Below are 23205 nucleotides of genomic sequence, written 5' to 3'. Positions count from 1 at the left end.
TCAAATACTGCTTTTAAGGGTTTGGAGTCATGTGCAAGTTATGCAGTTTGACTATTTTATTGTAAAATTCTCTTCTTTTTTTTTACTTCAGAGAACAGAGGATCATTTTGCTTGTGTTTGACCTACTGCAGACAGCGAAGCTTAGAATTTTAAATTCTAGATCGTGTGATTAGAAAATACATATAGACAGAATAGTTAATGTTATTGATATATTTTGATCCTATCTATGTTATCTGTTAATCTAATTTTTCTTTTGTGAATAGTGCTTAAGAAAAGATGCAGAGTCACGTAGGCGAGAACTCCATATTCGAACCTATGCAGTTATTCCATTAAATGATGAATGTGGTATAATTGAATGGGTGAACAATACTGCTGGCTTAAGAAATATCCTGATAAAACTTTATAAGGAGAAAGGTAAAGAAATATATTAGACTATAGTGATATTATATTATATTCTTTTCAAGGGCTTGTATCTTAATTAGTAAATGAGACAAACAGCAAGGATCAGACTAAATTCTAGGAAGATGCAGTCGCGTGTATTTTTAACTATCTGCAATATATTATTGTACCTATGTGTGGCACGCTTTTACTCTTAAATGGAAGCGAATTGGTGCTTGCAATAAACAAGTTCCTTACAAGAACTGATAACACAATCATCGTAATACATTATTTTATACAATAATTTCAGCAGCAGTGCCATCAGCATGGGAATGTATATGCAGCACTGAATAATAGAAAAGACTGGACTTTTTCTTTAGATTTGATGTGTTGTTTTTAATTTCTGTTACAATTGTGTGAGATAATTAAGATCATTTAGAATTGAATCAAGGTTGAGGGTACTGCAACTTGCCAAGGAAAAGTTAAGATTTCTTTTTAATTTCTTGTTTAACAAAGCAACTTTCTGGTCAGTGCAATAAAATTTTGGAGGAAAATTTCACACATTATCTGTGTGTATGCAGATATCTTGGGAGTTTGGAACTCCAAACATCTCAGCTGAATATAATGAATGGCTGGCTGGGGGCGTTTTTTGTGTATATGTGTTCCCCCCACTCCATCCCATGGTGATTAGTAAAACTGGAGGCTTGTTTGCCAGGTCTTCTCTTTCAGTTAACGTTACAATTTTTTAATTTTCTTTCCAGTACTCCACCACTAACATGTTCTATGGGTTATTTTCCATTTTTTTCATTTATTTCAACTTCATGGAGATGTTTATCTTCTCTAAAATACCATATTGTAATAGTAGATATAAGGCTTTATTTTGGGGGATTTCTTTTGCCTAATTGAGGAGGTCTATTACAGGTATCTATATGACTGGAAAAGAATTGCGTCAGCATATGCTTCCAAAGTCAGCACCTTTGTCTGAAAAGCTGAAAATGTTCAAAGAAGTCCTTCTGCCTCGTCATCCTCCTCTCTTTCATGAATGGTTTCTTAGAACATTTCCTGATCCTACTTCATGGTGAGTGACTGGGATTGGGCTAGCTCAGGAATACCTACTTTGTATATTTTGCTGAATATTAATGATACGACTAACTAAAGGCAGATAACCCAAGGAAGTGACTTAGACATACCTGATTCTTATTTCTGCAGGTACAATAGTAGGTCAGCCTATTGTCGTTCTGTTGCAGTTATGTCAATGGTGGGTTACATACTTGGTCTAGGAGACCGTCATGGTGAAAACATCCTGTTTGATTCTTTGACTGGTGAATGTGTGCACGTGGATTTCAACTGCCTTTTCAATAAGGTGAGAAATGGTACTTGCTGAACTTGCTTTTTGTTTTACAGGCAAGTTATAAATTTCTACTGTCTTGGGTTTTTTCCACTGTTTTTTACTTTAACACATCTGTTGTGTTCTCTCTCTCTTTTCTTTCTTATTTATACCACACAAACAGTCTGGGATGTGTAAAGAGTATGTGATTGTTCTGCATACTGTATTAATGAAGGCCAGCACTTTGATTTGGCCAGTATCGGATGAGCTGATGTGGATACACTTAAACAACGCAAATTTTAGAGCGTTTGTCTTTTTTGACTCTCCTCTCTCCACTACCACCATCCAAACAAAGCTGTAGTTACTACATTCAGAGTTCTGCTGCTGGGAAGAGTTTCTTTGTTTTTCTCACACAAATTCAGCACAAAAATTCCAATGGTTCTGTAAAAATAAACAGCAGAAATTGTGGCCAGAGTGGGATTTGGAGTTTTGGTGTTTCTGCTGAAAGATACTTTTTGTGTGGGACATGTGCCCTTTTTAATTCAGATAAGTGAGGTAGAGATATTGTTCATTTATTTTCTCCTGCTTTCTTTTTAGTAAGCCTAAATTGTATTACATAACCCATAATTGAAAGGAATTTTTTTTAAGCTAACTTGAATATTATAAAAGAAAAGGTAGCATTTTGCATGAGACTGCAGAGCAGTAATATATATTTAGAACAAAATTTTATACCCTCTACTGGTATATTAAAACAGGGAAGAAGATGTTATTTGGACATAGGTATCCTTTATTCGCTGTAATTTCCCTTTAACTGAGAAGCACTGTGATATGAGCAATCATCTCTTGTCAGCTAGGAAACTGCCACTGATAAAGATGGGGAAAAAACCTAAAAACAATGCAAATGTTACCCTTTATTTTAATAATGCTTAAAACACTTAGGACATACCCTTTTTTATCAATGTAAAGGGAGAAACTTTTGAAGTTCCGGAAATCGTTCCTTTTCGTCTCACTCACAATATGGTTAATGGAATGGGCCCAATGGGAACAGAAGGTCTCTTCCGAAGAGCTTGTGAAGTCACAATGAGGCTTATGCGTGATCAAAGGGAGCCTCTTATGAGGTATGGCAACTGGTTTTGCTACAAACTCTAAAAAAGCTGTCTGTAGTCTAAACATCTGAAACAGTAACTGCTGGTGAATATGCCAGTTCCAGCATATGCCTATCATGCAGCTCAGTCTTACTATGACGTGCAGTTAAATATAAAACACTGTAAATATCCAGCGCTAACTTTAGACCCCGTCAGTGGTTTTGTTTTGAAAATTGAATGTATTATATGTATCTTACCCTTTTTTTTATTTTTAATTTTAGTGTCTTAAAGACTTTTCTCCATGATCCTCTTGTGGAATGGAGTAAACCTGTTAAAGGGAATACAAAAGCACAGGTGAACGAAACTGGAGAAGTTGTCAATGAAAAGGTTAGTTTAACACAAGCATAGCTTAAGGTATTCAAATGTCCCATGTCCATTATGGTTGCAAGTTAATGTATTTTCTAACTGAAACCTTAAGTCTCTTGTTTTTTTCTTTCATTTAAGAATTCCTCTGGTTGTTTCTTCTTGATTATCTCTGTGTTCATAATTTTTATCCATAAAGAGACTATTTTTGTTGATAGAAAATGTAATTTATCTACTAAAGAACTAAACAAAATAGAGCCTCTAATTCTCTTCTTAGTGTTACTAAATCAAGGGCAACGTTGACAGAAGCAGTAGGATAGGCGAGGCTCTTGCTACCCCTCAATCTGACTGTTACACAGTCCTCCACATTTACAGTGATGGTAACATCTGGAGTCCTTTCCATGCGTATTTTTGTGCTTTTCATGAGAGGATGTTTGTTACTGAATAAATATGTATCTTGTTACATGTCAAGGAATAATTGGTTAAAATTGGGATTTCATATGTACCATTTCTTTTGTAGCTGCTGATTAATACTATATTGTTCATCCAAAATATAGCTTGCACAACCTGTAATATGTATTCTCTTTCCCATTTGCAAAAAATTCTGATTTTTCTTTTTTTGCTTTAAAAGGAATATTTAGTGAAAATAAATATGTGTAATAGCAGATAAAACTTAGGCAGCGCTGATAAACACGGCAACTAAGATAAGGACAAACTACAGTACTGAAGCTATGTTACAACAAAGAACTTAAGTGAGCTATTTGAGCACAGAAAATCTCCTGGTCTTCAAACAGTTACTAAACAGGCTGTGTCTACATAACCTTTCTTTTAGTTGTAGGACCACCTACATAGTTGTATATGTTAACTGTTTTTTCTGAATAGGTGCCAATGTTATGCTTGAGCCTTAAGAGAAAATGTGCAAGTATAATTGGTATGAGCTGGCTACTCCAGTGGGCCTCAGAACAGCTCATTTTGAGTTGCTCAGCACAACCTGTTACTAGACTTCTTCATTTTCAGTTGCTCATCCTTTTGGCCTAAATTTTCCAGACTTAGGTAACTTCTTTAATTTTATCCAGAATTCCAAGAAAAAGACTGGGAAAATTTTGCATTTATTTGAAAGTAATTGTATGAAATAAAGCATTCTAACATTTTCAGATACATATGCAGCGCTTTTTCAGTTTTCACTGGTAAATTTTATCTGTAAAAATGTAAGGCAGAAGTTATAAATTGACCGATACTCTCTCCATTTTAAAGAATGATTTTAAAAAGTGAGTATCCTTTATTTTCAAAGTAACTGGTGTAGACATCTGAGGTTTGTATTAAATTAGCATACAGGTTTCAAACACATCCTAATAAATCCTTTTTTAGTTGGAAGTGGAAGTTCATGGATAGTAGCAATATTCTTTTTTTTTTTTTCTTTTTTTTTCCCCTTTTTCTTTGTTTCCAGGCCAAAACCCATGTCCTTGATATAGAACAACGACTGCAAGGTGTCATTAAGACTAGAAACAGAATAAAAGGATTACCCTTATCTATTGAAGGACACGTTCATTACCTTATTCAAGAAGCAAGTGATGACAACCTGCTCTGCCAGATGTATATGGGCTGGGCTCCATATATGTGAAATTTGTTCACTTTGGAACAACACCGTTCACAAGTGATGTAGCTGTAATATTCTTGAGAAGTTGTTAATCAAAGATAACTGGTTACTTCTGTTATTTCTGATTGTAAGCAGCAGAACAGTGTTATGTTCAATCAAAATCTATGTAAAATATACCAAACACTTGCAAGTATGTTATGCATACACTTGCAGATGTGTAAGGTGTTATGACTTAGGTTTTGTATACATATAGAAGGTAGTACATAGAAACTGCTTAAAAATTAGACTGCACAAGACTGCAAGTTTCTTACTCTGACTATATGAAAAATTTTCACAATGTTGACAGAATGCGCTCTAACTACTGTATATATTTGTAAAGATTTTTCTCATTCAGCTTACTTGTAGATTAGAAAATCTGACATTAAAGTTTTATACTGATATGATGTACAGTGGTTCTTTCAACTTTTTCTACTCATAGTTCAGAAGGGCTTTCTAAAAATAATTAGTGTTTCTTTTCAGCAGTAGACCTTGAATTTTGATTTCCTTTGACTTTCTTCCATATGGCCTGGCTATGTCTAGAAAAGCATGTGGGATCTTAAATCTTACTGTGAAGAAACTGGTAAAGTGTTACGATGTTCTGAAACTTGTTTCCTTAGCCTTTGCCAGCTGTGCCAAGAAATCCTCCTGAAAGGAATGACACAAAGCTGCAAGTTAGAGGACTCCAGCAGTATGGCCGTAACACCAGTGCAGCAGGCAGGGTACACTACCTGTGACTTTAATATACATTCAGGCTCCTAAGACTTCTGGCCAGGCCCTCTCTTCCTTCCCTTGTGAAAAATGTGGCCATAGTGAGTGTTTTTCAGACTCCATTTCAGAAAAGCTGTTTTGACGTGGACAGGAGTAGACTAGCTAAATATGTTCAGAATGGTGTATGCAAGTAATGCTTGCTTCTCTAGGCATCCAAACTGTAGGGAAATGAGGGGGTGGAGAGGGAAAAATTATACTCCTGTACCCTACGATAGGATATCATTAGAACTTTTATACAGTCTTTGTTTCTGCTCTTCTGAGAGACAAACCATGCCATCGCAGTGATGCCGCGTCGCGAGCCTCAAGTTTTAGTTCAGCTAACCTCCAGCCCCTTCGGAGAATGAACTTAAATAAAGGGTTAACGACTGGTTACAGTGGTTTTGTTTCTCTGAGGCACTGGTGGGTAGTCTTCTGTAAGCCTTGTGACTGCCTCAGAAAGCTGAAGCTTTTTCCAAGTAAGGTCCTTGGGCCCTACTCTGATCTTTTCGGTGGTGGTGGTGTGTGGGAGTGCTTCGCCGCCTCTTCCCGTGTACCGCAGCGCGCAGCGACCCTCGCCGGGAACTGCTGCACCAGGTACCGCTAAGGGAGTTCCTGACTTCCGTCAGTGCCCTCCCGAGGGCACCGAGGCGCGCCGGGGGGGCTGGCCGGGGCCGGGGCCGGGGCCGGGGCGGCGGGGCGCTGCTTCCCGCCTTCGGTCCCAGCGGCGGGTGGGAAGGAGGCGGGCGAGACGACGGTGACGCCTGAGGGCGGGGGCGCCGCTGGAAGGAGGGAGTCAGCCCCAGCCCCGCCCCGCGCCGGCAGCGCCGCTCTGTCCGCCGGTCTCTATGGTCGGCGCGGAGCGCTCTGGGCGGCGCTCTGTGGCGCGGGCGGCCCGGCTGTCAGTACGGCGCGCCGGAAGGAAGGCGGAGCGCGGCCCGGGGTTGTTTGGGTCCGGCGGGGCTGTGAGGGGGGCGGGTAGCGGTGGCCATGGGGGTCCCCAAGTTCTACCGGTGGATCTCGGAGCGGTACCCCTGCCTCAGCCAGGTGCTGAAGGAGCATCAGGTGAGCCGGGCGCGGAGCGCCGCTGCCTGCCGAGGGCCCGTCCCCGCTCCGCGCCAGGGCGGAGGAGAGGGATCCTGGCCGGCCCCTCGGCGGGGCGAGGGAGGGGGCCTGGTCCCCGGCCGGGCTGGCCTGGGCCGGGCTGGCGGGGCCGAGCCGGAGCCGAGAGGCCGGCTGGCCGAGAGCCGGGGCGGCGCGGGGCGGGCGGCGGCGCCTGCGGCCGCGCCTGGGCGAACCCCGCAGCTCGAAGTGGCCGAAAGTCGCGGGCCGGCGGCGTGCGGTCGCTGGGAAACGGGCGAGGCTTTCGGAGCCCCCTGAGAGGAGAGCCTGAACAGCCGACCGGAGGTTGCCGCTAGCGTACAGCAGTGCCGGGAGCCTGCAGCTGGGGGTCAGCGGCGCAGATGTTTGCCCTGCTCGTTACGTGCGAGGAATGTCTTCAGAGGCACCGAACCGCAACCACGCTGTTCTGGAGGAGGTGCCCAGCCCGGAGCGTTTCCCCGCAGCGTGGCGGTGTCCGGCTCCCTACGGCCGGGTTTTTTTTCTTTTCTCCTTTCGCTTTTGTTTCCCCGGCGGCCGCCCTCCTCCCCAGCCCGCCCGGAATTCCGCCGTACTTCCTCGGCACCTGGCGGCCTTTCACCCCCCTCGCGTACCAGAAGGTCGGAGTTTCCTCGTTATTGGCCCAGAAAAGTTACTGCTGCTGACGACGAATGGCACAGTAATGACGAGGGACAGGTTTTACAGCTCTGCTGCGTTTCCTTGTTGTTACACGCGTCGGGCGGTTTGTGTTATTTGCAAAACCGAGAAGTATGTTAAAGTCTGGAAAAGGAAAGCCGCAAATAATACTTTGAACAGTCAGGTAAAAAACTCTTGTTTTCAGGGAAATCGCGTTTGGTACCTGTTCAGACGCAAGCTCTTAACTTTTCATTATCACTTTCTACTGGCGTTATGGATGTAGTTTTATGATCTGAATAAGCATGTTCTGAGATTAGTTGGGTGAGGACTGAAGGCATATTTGAGTGAATACATTTTTCCTAAACAGATAGCATTTTAAAAGATTAAATAGCTGTTGTATCAATATGTCTAAGATGCCCCGCTCAAGTGGAGGTTTGGCCTTTCTAGTTTCAAAGCAGTTTTCAAAGGTTAGGTGTTTGCTTATGATTTGTTGGATTTCGCTACACTGTCTTACATTGTCTGTGTAGCAAGCAGCAGCAGTGTATGCTGGCTTTTCAGCTGTTTTGTTAAAAGCCTGCACTGCTCACGGAAATTGGTGGCAGCTTTAAACTTCTGCTGAAGAACTGTGGCAAGCTGAGAAGTCAGCATGTGTCTGCTGTAACCAGGGGGATAGCAGTGGGGGGGGGTGGTACCCCTGATGCTTTCTGAAAGAGACTGTTAGAGCTCTTAAGATAAACAGAAAGCACAACTCAATCTGAAGTATGCTCATGTCACTTTCTAGTTTGTCTAAAGACTAGGTGATGTTGTTAGCTTATATGGAATATTTACTCTGTGTAAAAGAGAAAAGAAAATGTCTAGATTGTTTTCTGTGGTATTAAGCTTCAACAGTAGCCATGTATCCCCACTCTTCCTTTTCTCTGCCAGGCCACTTGAATATACACACTGACATGGACTAGCATCTAGTTTAGTTTTTCGTTTGGTATTACAGAAAAAACTACCCAGAATAAAAGGCAATTCCTATGTAAAACACATCATTATTTTTAAATAATATAATATCTGTGTTTCTTGAAAGGTCATCTGTTTTCCATATATATGTTGCTTCCATATAAAAGCTTTAGTTTTCATCTCTTTAGAATGCTGCCCGTGCAGTACTCCGCTCTCTTTGTATCTGAAAGTGGTGCCTGTGTAGATGATGTTTGAGCATGTTGAGAGCAGTTTGGTTACTGAATTTCACTGTACTGAAGTTCATTGTGCACAACAGAAGACTAGTTGTCGCAGGTGATGGGAGATCCTTCCCGATCCTGCCTCTTGTTTCTTCTCTTCATCATTCCTCCTTCTAAAACAGTTGTTTCTCTTGCATTTGGGTCAGGTCCTTTCAAAATTATGTAAAGATACGTCAGCAGCAATACTACAGAAAATCAAGAAAAGTTAGCAGTGCCTTTTTCCAGTTGTAACGACAGGAGGATTTTTATGAGCAGTGACACTGGTGGATTAAAGAATAGATTTGTTTATTGCAAATTGCTCATGTGTGTCTTTGGTGGTTTTTGTTACCAAAAAGGTAGATAACGGTCCATTTCCTTCATACCTTTAACAGTGTTTGTGCTGTATATGTTGCTTGTGTACATTTGGCGAAGCGGTTTTTCCTTTAAAAGGAAGGTGGACTACTATAGATTAGGCTCTTAGAACAGAGAACTAGACAGAAAAAAAACGTGTTTGGAAATCATCGGTAAGAAATTGATGTTATCATTGATAATTTTGCTGCTTTTGGTGGTAATTGCCATGCTCTAGACTCACAGGTGGCTCTTAGCATAGCTAAAGAGGCAGCATGCAGTGGTCATGGTAGGAGCTGGTTAACAGGGGGAGAGCCTTAAAGCTTCTTAAGCTAACTTTGCTTTTGAAATACTGTTGGAAACTGCATACTCAGTTTTGTAGTTTTTGTTTATAGTGCAGCTATGCAAGATTGAATCAGTGAAATGTGTGGCGTTAGGAAAAAAAAAATTATCTCTTCTTGAGAAGTGTGATTAAGTGTGACTTTTATTTGCTTTTTCCTTATACAATGTAGAAGACTGGCCGAGCACAGGGAACAGAAGTCCTGAGGTACCAGAAACAGTCAGGATAGGATAGGAATCTGTTCAGCTGACTTTCTTCACTGGGAAATCATAATAATAGATTGTAAGTGCTGACAAACCTGTAACCAGTCAAGATACTCTTAGCCCGTTGGTGTGCAGTACGTTCCAGGAAGGTCTTCGCACCTCAGGTCCTTTTCTCAGCCATGCCTTGCTTCAGCTGTCACCAAATGGGTACTAACTGTGGCTTTTGTAGATTCCAGAATTTGACAACTTATATCTGGACATGAATGGCATTATACATCAGTGTTCACATCCAAATGATGACGATGTTCACTTCAGAATCTCAGAAGATAAGATTTTTGCTGATATTTTTCACTATTTGGAAGTGCTGTTTCGCATTATTAAACCAAGGAAGGTTTTCTTCATGGCAGTTGATGGAGTAGCTCCAAGAGCAAAAATGAATCAGCAGCGTGGGAGACGTTTTAGGTGAGAGTATTTGTTCTTGTTCTGTCTTAAGGAGAGTAAACGCTTTAAAAAAAACATTTACTTAAGTGTATGCCATGAAAAGTAAAATATATTGTGAGTGGTTGTGCCTTTGATAGAAGCTTTAATTTATAGTTAAATGAGGGTAACTACCTGTAAAATGTTAACACTTGAAATCAGGATTCAAAAAAGGAAAGTTTGCTTGTTACTTAGACTTTTCTTGGTGTATGTGGGGCGGGGGCTTTTTTCCTATGAAATTTTCTGTGAAAAAAATCTGCAGTGGAGCTCTTACAGATCTCTTCAACGGCTTCATAACCTGTGAGAATCTTTGGTATTTGTGAATGCTAATTCTAGATACACCGTTTTGGTAACTATAATGGAATGTTCTTTGGCAGTCATAGAAGAAATGAAGTTTGTAATGAAACTCTGATTTCCTGTTGATACCGATTAGCAACCTAGCTCAAATACAGAGCTGCAAGTAGATTCACAGTGTTAAGAATTATGTTAATGTTTTGGGAGACATGGAATCCTCTTTGACGACTGCTGTAGGGAAAGCAAGCCAGTGGTTAGACAGCACAGGGGTGGTGAGTGACATGCAACAGAAACAAACTGGGGGAAAGGGACAAGAGAAAATATTTTCAAGCTACTGTTTTGTTTTTTTTCTGGTTTTGGTTTTTGGTTTTCTGTGGGTGGGTTTTTTTTAAGGAAAAAAGGAGGTTGTGACAAAGAAGAGATTAAGAAAGAGTTCTAAACAGAAAGTTGGTGTAGAATTGAGAGAAGGAAAAAAATCTAAGACATTTTCTGCTTCAAAAGTAGTTATCCTTGGCCAAGAAAAGGTAGGGTGATATTTTTTGTTTCTCCATTATTAGTGATGATAAATTGTTAGTTCACCCCTCCTACCCTAGTGGTATTCAAACTTGCTGCTTTGTTTAACTACATTAACATTATTGTTCTGGGACAGCATTTTCAGATGTTTAGAATCCGAGTATTCCTACTGTTTCAACGTTAATTTGCTTTCATTGTGATCAGCCATTGAAGTATCATCTTGGTAATCTAAATATTAACTGTATCTGAGTAATGACAGATTATCATCATTACTGGAAGGGAAAAAAAAAAGCTATTTTTAAGCCTTCCTATTGTGTCAGAAACAAGTTCAGACTATTCAGGAGTTAAATGTCATTCCCCCCCCCGCCCTTAAACACTCTTCAAAAAATCAACTGTGTATTTTGTCAGTAAAGCTATACTTAGGATATTAATATTTTTTGTCTACTCACTCTCTCGAACCCTGTTTTGTTCTAGATCAGCAAAAGAGGCAGAGGACAAAATAAAAAAGGCATTAGAAAAGGGAGAAATTCTCCCTACAGAAGCCAGATTTGACTCCAACTGTATTACACCAGGTAAGATAATCTGCTAATTATTTAAATTTAGATGTTTAGATTTATGTTTTTTCATCTATATTTTGGCACTATTTTCCTATCCTAAGGCATTTTTTTTTAAATTAGAGGACAGAATCAATAAAGGGTCAAGTAAGTTGGGAACACAAGTTTCAATACCTTTTAGTAGGGTTGGAATACTGTCTCTTTCTAAACATTTTTTTAGATTGCTATGGAAAAAATGAAACCTCTTGGGGAAAAAACCCAGCTGTCCCCTTCATCTCTTGAAAAATTTTTACTTGTTTTTTTTCATTGATGCTTTTGATATGTAAATGCAATTTTGAAGGACTAGTGAAAAGCTTTGTGTTTTAACTTAGAGTTCTGTTTTCAGGAACTGAATTCATGGCCAGACTGCATGAGCATCTTAAATATTTTGTAAATATGAAGATTTCCACAGACAAATCCTGGCAAGGAGTAACAGTCTACTTATCAGGCCATGAGGTCATTGTATTTTATTAATATTTTATTTTAAATAAATTTTTATTTTATAGAAAAATACTTACTGATAAATTTTGGGGTTCTTTGTGCAGACTCCAGGGGAAGGTGAGCATAAAATTATGGAGTTCATCAGATCAGAAAAAGCAAAGCCCCATCATGATCCAAACACAAGACACTGTCTCTATGGCTTAGATGCTGACTTGGTATGTGCAGTTAAAATAATACAGACAACAAAACTTTATAAAGTGTGTATGTCTTTGTCTTCCTAAGCATATAGGATTCTAAAAGGTTATTAACCAAGCATTTAATTTTGTATTCCTGCAAACTTTTGAATTTGTAATGAAACAACAGCAAAATTTCTTTATACTCGAATCTTGGGTAACAGTTTTAAAAAAAAAAAACAACCAAACCATGAAGTAAGACCTTTCTAATATTTCTTTGTAATAGATTATGCTGGGATTAACAAGTCATGAGGCACACTTTGCGCTCTTAAGAGAAGAAGTCAGATTTGGTGGTAAAAAATCTCAAAGGTGAACTGATTTAACTTTTATTTTATATATGATGAAATTAAATCTAAAATATACTGGGTCACTAAAAAGGGGGGGTTATTGATTGCATACTAAATTAACAAAATATTAGTGTATTTTTTTGTTAGAAAGTACATGAAATTAGAGAAATCAACTTGTGAAATTGTGCATTTGAATTAGTTTACACAAGAAAATGTATGTTGTCAAGACAGCTGATAAAAAAAATCCTCAGAGCTTTGGTGTGTTGTGCTTTCTTCATGTTATGAATGGAGCATCCCAGGCTGTACTGACATTGTTTCCATAATTGTCTTATGCAGATATTGACTATTTAAAATATATTTACAACTCTGAGATTTTGTGCTTGTAAGTAAATTACTAGAAAATTGCTAAAATAAACTCTCTTAAAGTGGCTGACTGTATGCTCTTATTCTGGATTTGACCATTTGAACTAACTTGTGGGCTATAACTGTCAGAAAAAGGTGATGAGTTCCAGAACTGTGCATGTACATGGAGCTATTCTGAAGTAATACAAAAATTAATTTTATAATTTACTGCGGCCAGGTTCCTTCTTTGAAGGACCTTAAGTATGTATTTGGTGGATAATAGGGAGAAGGTAGGAGAGACAGGGAGAAATACGCTTTTTTGATACAAAAAGGATTTTGGATAATACAGTGATAAGTCATAAAAATGTTTAGATAAATGCATCATTTTTGCTAATATACAAATGTTTTTATTGCTAAGGACAATATGATAAACATCAGAAATAAGTATTCTTTTCATAGTCTTCCACAATCAACTTTTCACTGACTCATTCTGTTAATAGTGTTGGCAAGTAACATTGTAATGTTTTTAAAAGACCTTAAGTCTAACAAAAGAAAAATGTCATTTTTTCCTTTTTAAAAAATAAAATAATATAAACCAAAAGTGTGATGACCTTTTAAGGGATTAATTAAATAAAGTATGAAATCAAAAGGCAAGGTGTCTTTTTTTTTTTTTTTTTTTTTTTCGTTTTTAATTCCCCTCAAGCATTGTTCCATATTTGGCTCCTTTTGTAATTTCTGGATAATACTGCTCATTACAAGAATTTACGTCTGGAAGTTACAGGAACTGTCTTCTGTCAATATTGTCACTTTTATGAGTACGTACAGTTGAAAATTTGAAAATACTAAAAATACCTACAAACTATTATCTGTCAGCAGTTTCTTGATTGAGAGAAATTATTTGTTTTATCAAGATTTTCAAGTCCAGTGCAATGAAGAATAAGGGGCAAAATGTCTCCAGAGTCTTAGAGCATCAACCTGTATTTGCCAATATGAAAATTACATTTAAAAAGAGACAGAATTGGGTCTGAAGTTTTGTGCAGTCAAGTGTAGCTCAGAGTTCATCTTAGTAGTCTTCGTATAAGCTTGTGTATCACACACATCTTCCTCAGAGGATTTTGGCCAATATCTGCTGCGTATGTGTGAATACACAGGTGTTTATGCTGGTTTGTCATTGGAGGTAGTCCCAGCTAGTTACAGTGTCCACAAGGTGAAATAGTCCTTTACAAATTTAAAATGCAGTAGTCTTTAGCTCCTTAATCTTTTGGTGTATGTATTAACTGATTTTGACCTAATGTTGGCTTAGGTATTAAGTAATTTTAGTGAAGAGAGGAAAAGAAGGCAGAATAGATGTTGACTAATTTATGCCATAAACAAACAGTAGGTTTGTTGTTGTGGTTTTTTGTTTGTTTGTTTGTTTTTTTCTGGTGCTGTGTTGAAGCTACTAGATAATACATATGGAGCATATTTTCAAGTTGAGCGTATTCTTTTCTTACTAGAAGCATTTCAAATGACTGCAAATGTAACTCAGCCAGTTTAGACATGAATGTGTGTACTCTGTGTGTAGTCAGAATAGTTCTAAAATACCTTAAAATTTATTGGGTTTGGTGTGGTTAGGTTAGGTTGTCCCTTTTTTGGACAATGGGATAATTTCTTAGGAAATAGTTAATGCAACATGGAACTCCACAAAGCTACCCTGCTTTCTCTAAGCTAGCTATTTTCCATACACTTCAGGCATATTTTCTGTTTAGAAGGTTCTACTGCATAATTTTATAGACTCAAACCAGATGAATCCTAAAATAGGTTCAAAGGAACGTTTATATATTATTTCTTCTGCAGAAATATAATCTTAGTAAGGTTACTTGGTTTTAGGTAACCTTGGACTTATTATAAATAATTAACTTAATGTTTTAAATAATTTACAGAGCATGTGCACCAGAGGAAACCACGTTTCATTTACTGCACTTATCACTGATGAGAGAATATATTGATTATGAATTTTCACCAGTAAAAGTAAGTTCTAATGGAGCTGTGATTGAAAAAAATGTGTGAGGTCTTTTTATGCAAACACAATAATAAAAATTATACTCCTGTGTTTTTTTGCTTTTTTTCCTTTTGTTTTCCCCCAGGACAAGATTTCCTTTGAATATGATATTGAAAGGATAATAGATGATTGGATCTTAATGGGTTTCCTTGTAGGAAATGATTTTATTCCTCATCTACCTCATTTACACATCAATCATGATGCACTGCCGCTACTTTATAGAACGTACATGGCTATCTTGCCAGAACTGGGAGGTAGGAACACTAAGTTCAGTTGTGCAAAGTAGAAACATTAATATTCCTGCATTAATATTTGTTGACCTTTTTAGCCATGTTAGAATGTTTAGCATTTATTACACTTTCTTTAGACAACCAGCAAGTTTGCATGCTATTATCTATGGGGCATTTAAATTGAAATTCTAAAATTGTTAAATACTTAATTTAAAAAAACATACTCTATCTTCCCAATAGGTTACATAAATGAAAATGGGCATCTGAATTTAAAACGCTTTGAGAAATATCTCACAAGACTGTCAGATGTAAGTGACTTTGAAATTGCTCTGTATAGAATGGTATAGTTTATTGAATATAACCTCGATATAGTGCCCTAAAATACATCATGCTGTAGTTTTAATGAACTGTTAAATGGCTGTGTTTTACAAGTGGTTCAGTCAGCTGATTTATCATTTAACTGATGGGATCCAATCCATTGTTGTCTGATATTATCATAACATAGGAGGAATAAGATTGAATCATTTGATCTATGATTTAGCCAGCGACTTTTAGTACTGCAAGTCAAATGAGAGTTCACCAGTAGAATCGTGGTTCTCAATTTTCATTGAATAATGAGCGGCAGTACTGGCTGGGCAAAGCGTGCTGCAGGCAGCAATATTCTTTTCTTCCCCTGCTGGTCTGTTTCTTGTGGGGTAAACTATGTCTGAAGATCTTGGAAAGCAGTATCTTTTACAAGTTTTTTATGAAGATCACTGGTAAAGAGCAATGAAGCATTATTATCTCTCAGAGGCAGGCATCACCATTCTTCATGAACTAACTGGCATACAGGAGGCAGTCCTGTTAAGTGCCACTGCAGTAATCCATCTTAGAGATGAGAGAAGGTATAGGCCATATAGAAATGGAAAGATCTCAGCCTTCTGCTGAACTTGGAAAGAGGAAGTTCATCTGTTCCTGCTTCAGCCTTGTCTTCTGATTCTTGGGGAGAACTATGAAAATGTTGTGTGTGTGGCACAAGACTGTATTACCTGGGCCCTATATACGTCTACTACGTCTAGAGTTGTTAGTGAAGTGTGGAAGTTATCCAACTCTTTTGTTACCCATTGCTGCCTTACTGAAAGAAAACAAAATATGTCTTGGGTATATGTTATATATTGCTAAGAAAAAAGATTTTTTTTTAATATTAATCTATTATTTTAGTTGTAGCTCTAAGGCAAAATGTTTATGTACTAAATGACTCTAGATGTAATCTAATGCACGTACTAAAAAGACATTAATTTAGCACTCTAAATCTGGCATCTCTCAAATATTTCTAAACTCATTTTAATCTTTCTGCACAGTTTGATCGTGAACACTTCAGTGAAGTCTTTGTAGACCTAAAATGGTTTGAAAGTAAAGTAGGCAATAAATACCTCAATGAGGCAGCTGGTATTGCAGCAGAGGAAGCCAGAAAAAATAAACAAAAGAAACAAAAGGTTAGTGTTTTATATGCACAGTTTTGGAATACGAATGTTACTTTTTGAAAATCAATAATTTAATCTTAGACAAATTAAATGGCATAAACTTCTGGTTTGAGATTTTTTGAGATCAGAAAAGATAGTTAAATGTAACATTTGAGGAACCGCCTGTATGCATTGCTGGGTGTGAGTGATGAAATCATTAAGTCAAGGTCAGGTTCTCATGATTTTTGAAATCTTGCAAACCTGTAACTTAATGCTTTATGTCAATTTATCCGTTCCTCAATAGCAGCAAAACTTACTTCTGGGTGAGTTACTGTCAAACTTGCTATGCTTTATAATTTTACTTCTCCATGCATAGGCTGCTGGAAGTTTTATATATTTAAGATAGACTGATAGATCATTCATGCATACCTTGGTATTGGCTGACTATTTGACAATGAATGGATAAATCGCAATTTCATTGGTGTGACCTATCTCAGATTGGTTATTAAACTTGCAATTCTAGATATACCTAATTAATAAGGAACAGCACCTTTCTCTGTGTCTTGAATCTGCCCTGCTGTCATGTTCCCTACCACCACCTCCATTGGCTATCCTTCAATACATGCCTTCAGCAGAGTGTAGAGTAGCAGCAGGAAATTCCTTCAAGTTTAATCTGTCACTGTATATTGTTATCCTGTTCTTTAGTGCAGTTCGTGGTTTGTAAGAGCAAGATGTTAGCTCTTCCTTTAATAAGGTATGCTTTATTTGTGGTTGTTTTCTTATTTGCCACAGAAGTTTGGAGCAGCTGTATAGTATTAGCTAGCCATCTTGACTGATCCTTTGAATGGCAGTGACAGTCAGGAGCTTGCATATCTCAGGTACAAGGGAAGAGGGCCAACTTAATGATTCTGCTTATTGAAAGCTACTCAGTGCTGTACACAAAAGATGGTGTGTGGTGTGAGAATGAAGTAAACGTTTGGCTTGTTTGACTCTCTAAAACACAATTTCTTGTATACTTACTTCCCACAAAAGTAATTTGAACTTTAAAAATTTACTGATGAAAAGTTTGACTGCGTACTGGTGCTGTAGCACAATGTATGATGTAGATAAAAATGCTTAAATGTGTACTGTGCAGTTTTGGAAGTAGTTGTACTTTGGAAAGCAAATATTCAGGTATTTTTTTTAAAGGTAGTTGAGATTTTATTTGAGACTGCTCCTTTGTTTGATGTGTATGGAAAAAATAATTTTCCCTAGGCAATTACAAGAGAAGGAAATGTAGTGGGTTTTAAACTAAATAATAATAATAATCTTTATACATCTCGATTATAGCATTTTGAGTTGCAGATTATATGGTTGTGCATGAGGTATGTGTGTATTATTCTGTATTTTTACTTTATCTCAAATATTAATTTAATAGGCTCACGAAAATTCTATGTGTTTGGCTGCTTTAGAGAAAAATGAAGGTGAAGTGACCCCTAAAAGTAAGTACAATAATTTTTCCATATACATATAACAAAAAAACCTTGTTAATTTGTGTATAGATTTGGAAGATCTGTAAGAATGTCATGTCAGAGATGACCTTAATCTAAATGAGAGAGTTATGTAGTCAGCTATCGGCGAATGGAACTGCACATCGCTGGCTCCTGGTGAGAGGGAGTGGGGCTAAAGCTTTTGAAGTGCTTCTTACCTGACCAATATTTCCATGATGAATTAAAGGGATGAATGAGCAGATCTTCAACAACATTATGGTTTTGATAAGTGTATGCCTAGGTATTTTGTTACACAGGTGGGGACAAATTAACAGATTTTTATATGGCTTTGGGATTTTTGGTTGTGTTGATTATGGTTTTTAAACTCATTCCACTTGTAGGAAATGTCTTTTGCTCATGTTTTGAAATTTAATGTCAAAAACATATAAATATTACTCCATGATAGAAGATGATGTTGCTGGAAGAAGATTAAATTTTAAAATTTATTTTAACATTTTCTTAAATTATTTTCTGATTGCTTATATTCTCCTCTCTGTTCTTGTAATTGGACTACAAAATGGGTTGCCTGTCTTTAAAGGAAAAAACAAAGTTCTAGACTTTCTCTGGGTAAAGATTTTGTTTGATTGTTTCATGTCACTTTCAGTGCAAGGAAGGTATGAGCACCTGTAACTGTGAATTGAGGAATAAAGTTAAGGCATTAAGTCAAAACTGAATGTCTTTAAACCTTATCGTAGCAGAGAAGTGAATGTTAATTTTTTATATTTTTTTTTTTTTTTCCATGACTGCTTTTTCAGCTGTGTTGGAAGATGAACCAGAAGATGATGATCTCTTTGAAACTGAATTTAGGCAATACAAAAGAACTTACTACATGACTAAAATGGGTGTAGAAGTAGTTTCTGAGTAAGTGTATGCTTTTTTTTTTTTCTTTTTTTCTTTAAACACCAAAGATAAGTCTTTGCATATGTCTAATTCTATGTCTAGAATATTCATCCATGTCAAAAGCAGAGAACACACAGCAGCATACTGCAGCGGTGATGCTTTTGGTTAATGAAAGAAGAGCTGCAAGTCAAGTTTTCTGTAACAAGTATTTGAGGACCAGAGAGAAAAAAATCCGTTACTGTTAAATGAATGATCTCATTGGGTTCCCAAAATGCTCTGTCTTCATTCCTATGTACAAGGTGCTAAGTAATTTTTATATAGCAGTGAAAATGACAAAAAATAATAAGTATCTTTCCTGTTTCTTTTAAGTGACTTCTTGGCCGATCAAGCTGAATGTTATGTTCAGGCAATACAATGGATTTTGCATTATTATTACCACGGAGTTCAGTCATGGAGCTGGTAAGAAAAATTGTCAAATGAGAAATTGCTTGAAGAGCAAGCGGTGTTTCGCCTTACATGCTGTGAACGTTTAATGTAGTTCTCTTTGTTTCTGATCTGTGAACGCTGCTGTGCTATAATTAAGTCAAGTAACTTAAGAGGGCTTTTTTCTCTGCAGGTATTATCCTTATCATTATGCACCTTATCTGTCAGATATTCATAACATCAGCGAACTCAAAATTAAATTTGAACTGGGAAAACCTTTCATGCCATTTGAACAGCTTCTTGCTGTACTTCCAGCAGCTAGCAAAGATCTCCTACCTAAATGCTACCAGGTGGGATTTAGAATTAAATTGCATTTATCTATTGCTTATTGGTTGTCTGCTTTATTCTGAAGTGACTCTTTTCTTAATATTTTTGCATGTCCTCTTAGTTATATTCTAACTCAGAATTTTAGGTGTATGGTTAAATACTTCTTACTGTTCTTAGTACATTTTAAAGTTAGTAATAAATACAAAATTTTGCATTTGCTAAGCAATTTCAGACTAGGACAGTTAAATGATAAATGTTGAATTCCTGTTCAGCCTTGAAATTGGTTTTAATACCAACCTTCCTCTCTCTCTCTTTGTAGAATTAGTGCTAAATTGTCTCTGATTTTCTTTAATTCCTCTGTTGTATTTTCCTAGCATTTGATGATTAGTCAAGACTCTCCTATTATAGAATATTATCCACCAGATTTTAAAACTGACTTAAATGGAAAACAGCAAGAATGGGAAGCTGTAGTATTAATCCCATTTATTGATGAGGTAAGTTCTTTCAACATCTGCTGTCTATAAAGTCTTCATAACAAATATGCTAAACTTAATTAACAGTTAAACATGCAATTAAATGGAAGTTTAAATTAACACTTGATAAGACCACAATAAAATATAAATGTTTGCTGCCTGGAGAGTAAGGCTAGATCAAGTTACCACAAAGTTAGCTTCAAGTGGCAGAAGTCCGAAGTAAGGGATGTGGACTTGTTGTTTGTTCATGTTTTTCATCAGCTATTCAAATATTTATTTTCTTTGAGAAAAAGATTCTATTCCTACTTACATACAAAAATACAGAATGTCTGTAGGTAAAATAAAAGAAACACTTGAAAAAAACCCAGTCTTTTTACAGAACGTCTCTTCACATGAACACCGGTAATGGGTAGAAGGCTTCAATAACAAATCAAACAGTAAAACATTAATGGAGAGGAATAAAATAGTAACATTTTCCTTTTGCATATAGGATAACAGTATTATATAGATTTTTGTAATATCTTTTATCAGATTAAATTTGAGCACATCAAAGAGTGGATGAAAACAAAAGTGCAGATTAGATGTTAAGATATATACAGGTGGTAGCTTGTGCCTATCGATTGTTTCCATAGTTCCCAGTGAAAGGTTGACAGGACTTAATCTTCTCACAGAAGACAATAGCTGCTACTTGAATGACCCATAAGTTTTTGAAACTTTTTCAACAGTTAATTTGCAGAATTTTATGGTAACATCTACAATCTTTTTAATATTTCTTTGTATGTTAAATGTAAAAGGTAAAATATGGCTAGTCTTTGGAAACATACTTGCAAAAAGGCAATCCGTATTCTCCGAAGCCATTCTATTGTAATTGCCCTATTTTTATCAGAGAGCTGGGACACGAAGAAGGGTGACGCTGCAATTAGAAAATTAATACATTAATCAGAAAAGTGCGGGTATCCGCTTTCCCAATGAAGATGTTTCCGTGATAATTTTTGTTGCCAGTTTCACATACGCTAATTTCTCTAAAATTTAGAAACGACTGCTGCAGGCCATGGAATCCTGTAATAAGTACCTAAAAGAAGAGGAGAAACGAAGAAATACTCACAGTTCTTGCTTAATGTACTGGTATGACAAAGATGCAGAGTTCCAGTACATGTCACCATGGCCAGAGAAATTCCCTGCAGTAGAAAGATGTCATACGAGGTAACACTGGCATAACTATTTTAGAGTAGACTAGAAGTAGTTAGAATACTTATTAGCATTTTGACCAAAGCTTGTTCATGCCACTATATACACCCAAAAATGTAAAACGTTGGATTAGCTATTATTTGTTGTAGATGGCACGGTAAAAGTCTTTGTCCCTTTGCTTCAAATGTTACTTTGCAGTAAGATGAATAGATGAACTAATGTTAAGTTGGCAAGAACACCCTGGAGAATTACTAAACTTTGCATGACACAGAGGATGAAAGACTGGTACAAATATCTGATAATACTGGTAATTTATTAACACACAAATTCCAGACCATTTGTAAAAAAAAAGTAGCATTTGGATCCAGTGCAGAGAGTTGAACACAAGTGTGTTTTTCAGTTTCCTCTCACTGAAAGTAGCCAGCTTTATTTAACATAGGCTGAGGTTTCAAGATTAAATGGAAACGTAACCTCAATAGTAGTCAAACGTAACCTCAATAGTAGTCAAACGTAAAGCAAAATAGAGGAGAAATGCGTGTTGCAAGATTACACTCAGTGAAGAATGAATAGTTGTGAAGATGAATGATACCATATGGAACCATTGCTAGTTTAGAATTTGACAATAACAATGAATTAAAATAGTGAGTTTGGGATACACCATGGCTTGAAGTTTTGTCTTTTTCTTAATGAGTAGTCTCTTTGCAGCAATAGCATGAGTTTTTTATAGTCCTTTGTACAGATGCCAAGTGTCTTAAGTTAATTGCCACCTTACCCAAAAGTCAAAGGGTTTGTCAATTAATGAGTGTTTGAATGAGTAATGAGAGTTTCTACAGCTGTAGGCCAATCTGTATGAGCAAACGTTGTGCAACTGGTTTTTTTTAGGTATAAAACAATACCTTTGGATGCTTGGCACGTAGAAATAACCCACAATAAGATAACTAAAGTCAACAAGAGTGCATTATATTTTTGTGGATTTCCTACTTTAAAGCACATTAAACATAAGGTAAAGGATTTCTCTCTTCTGACATTTTAAATTGTATTTAATAGATAACTATGTAAAAGAAGTAAGTTTTGTGTGCTGTTTTGTTTTTACTCAGTTCTATCTTAGAAAAAGTGGCGTACAGGTGTTTCAGCAAAGCAGCCATGGAGAGAACATGATGTTAGAAATCATAGCTGCTGAGAACTCTAAAGAACAGGTAAGCATTCAGCTCCTAACAAAGAAACAAAACAAACAAAAAAAAAACCCAGACAAAAAAACTTGTCATAAAAAGACTGATTTTGTTAAAGTCAGATTTGAAATGTTGGTTATTTTTATCTTCTCAATAGTGTATTATAGGAGAAGAACATTTATAGAGTAATATCGAAAGAGTTTTATAAAACAGTTTCAAAACCCAAGCATTTCTTAAAAAAGAATAATTAAATATATTGAACAGTTAATTTAAAAGAATATCCTTAGATTTTTTTAAAAACTTTCTTTAACTAGTAATGCTTGATTTCAAAATGAGCTTTATGTATAAGTTATTAAAATTTGATTAATAGGAAGGAAGGTGAAATATGACTGTATGCTCAAGGCCATAGAATTAATTGCTAGAGTCAGAACTCTGGAGTTCTTGGCTCCCAGCCCAAAGTTGAGACCATTAGGTGGTAGTATTCTCAGTATATGTTTTGAAATTATCAGCTGAATCAGTTCACTGAAAACATCAATGGTATTAGTTCACACTGAAAGCTTTTGTTGACTGTTGGAGGCAATAGTAAAAAATAAAGTGCATTAGGATTAAAATGCTAAATTTGTGTGGGAAACAGTCTAGAATTTTGGAATCTGCTAAAAGATTTAAATTTGTCATGACTTCAGAATATTAAATGTCAGTCTCCTTAGAGTTTCTGGCATTTCTCTGTGGTAGCCATCAGATGTTCTTAGGTAAGGAGTTGGTGAAACTCACTCTTGACTAATTAATAGTTGGAAGTGGTATAAATGCAAGGAAGCAGAGTCTCCAGACAAGTGCTCCTTGTCTTTTGTATAGCTGAGTATATAGACACTTTTTTAGTCAGTCCCTTTTCATCAACAGAGCTGACTTACACCTTCCACTTACATGGGACTGTTTAACAGAGGAATTAAAGGAAAGAGTTGATGCAGAGACATTAAGAAGCAAAATATTTTTCTAAGTCCTTTAA

At 36.9% G+C, this 23205-nt stretch overlaps 2 protein-coding genes across 18 annotated transcripts in view; both read left to right on the top strand.

Annotated features, from left to right (window-relative positions):
* ATR (ATR serine/threonine kinase) overlaps nucleotides 1-5195 on the top strand; it is a 43029-nt gene extending 37834 nt beyond the window's left edge. For 5 of the 6 annotated variants that reach the window (XM_049802786.1, XM_049802783.1, XM_049802784.1 and 2 more), the window contains exons 42-47: nucleotides 264-414; nucleotides 1300-1456; nucleotides 1588-1741; nucleotides 2672-2823; nucleotides 3072-3177; nucleotides 4601-5195. In XM_049802786.1, the coding sequence (XP_049658743.1) occupies nucleotides 264-414; nucleotides 1300-1456; nucleotides 1588-1741; nucleotides 2672-2823; nucleotides 3072-3177; nucleotides 4601-4774 (894 nt within the window). In that variant the 3' untranslated portion in view covers nucleotides 4775-5195. Of the gene's footprint in view, nucleotides 1-263; nucleotides 415-1299; nucleotides 1457-1587; nucleotides 1742-2671; nucleotides 2824-3071; nucleotides 3178-4600 lie in introns of those variants that run through there. The other variant, XR_007506343.1, reaches the window with a different exon arrangement.
* Nucleotides 5196-6433: 1238 nt separating this feature from the next.
* Nucleotides 6434-23205, top strand: part of XRN1 (5'-3' exoribonuclease 1) — a 43052-nt gene continuing 26280 nt past the window's right edge. For 6 of the 12 annotated variants that reach the window (XR_007506241.1, XR_007506238.1, XR_007506239.1 and 3 more), the window contains exons 1-18: nucleotides 6868-7451; nucleotides 9590-9822; nucleotides 11119-11216; nucleotides 11584-11693; nucleotides 11783-11893; nucleotides 12138-12220; nucleotides 14463-14550; nucleotides 14667-14835; nucleotides 15052-15119; nucleotides 16152-16286; nucleotides 17671-17734; nucleotides 18538-18643; nucleotides 18992-19081; nucleotides 19239-19395; nucleotides 19747-19866; nucleotides 20879-21048; nucleotides 21916-22036; nucleotides 22131-22229. Coding sequence is in view for 2 of the 12 variants with exons in the window: in XM_049801897.1 (XP_049657854.1) it covers nucleotides 7026-7451; nucleotides 9590-9822; nucleotides 11119-11216; nucleotides 11584-11693; nucleotides 11783-11893; nucleotides 12138-12220; nucleotides 14463-14550; nucleotides 14667-14835; nucleotides 15052-15119; nucleotides 16152-16286; nucleotides 17671-17734; nucleotides 18538-18643; nucleotides 18992-19081; nucleotides 19239-19395; nucleotides 19747-19866; nucleotides 20879-21048; nucleotides 21916-22036; nucleotides 22131-22229 (2448 nt within the window). In the remaining 10 variants the exon portion in view is untranslated. Of the gene's footprint in view, nucleotides 6599-6864; nucleotides 7452-9589; nucleotides 9823-10010; nucleotides 10656-11118; nucleotides 11217-11583; nucleotides 11694-11782; nucleotides 11894-12137; nucleotides 12221-14462; nucleotides 14551-14666; nucleotides 14836-15051; nucleotides 15120-16151; nucleotides 16287-17670; nucleotides 17735-18537; nucleotides 18644-18991; nucleotides 19082-19238; nucleotides 19396-19746; nucleotides 19867-20878; nucleotides 21049-21915; nucleotides 22037-22130; nucleotides 22230-23205 lie in introns of those variants that run through there. The other 6 variants (XR_007506244.1, XR_007506245.1, XM_049801898.1 and 3 more) reach the window with 6 other exon arrangements.

Source organism: Accipiter gentilis, chromosome 6 (genome assembly GCF_929443795.1).
Source record: "Accipiter gentilis chromosome 6, bAccGen1.1, whole genome shotgun sequence".
NCBI lineage: Eukaryota > Metazoa > Chordata > Aves > Accipitriformes > Accipitridae > Astur > Astur gentilis.
The sequence above is the reverse complement of the archived record's forward strand: the minus strand, read 5'-3'. Positions and strand labels throughout refer to the sequence as shown.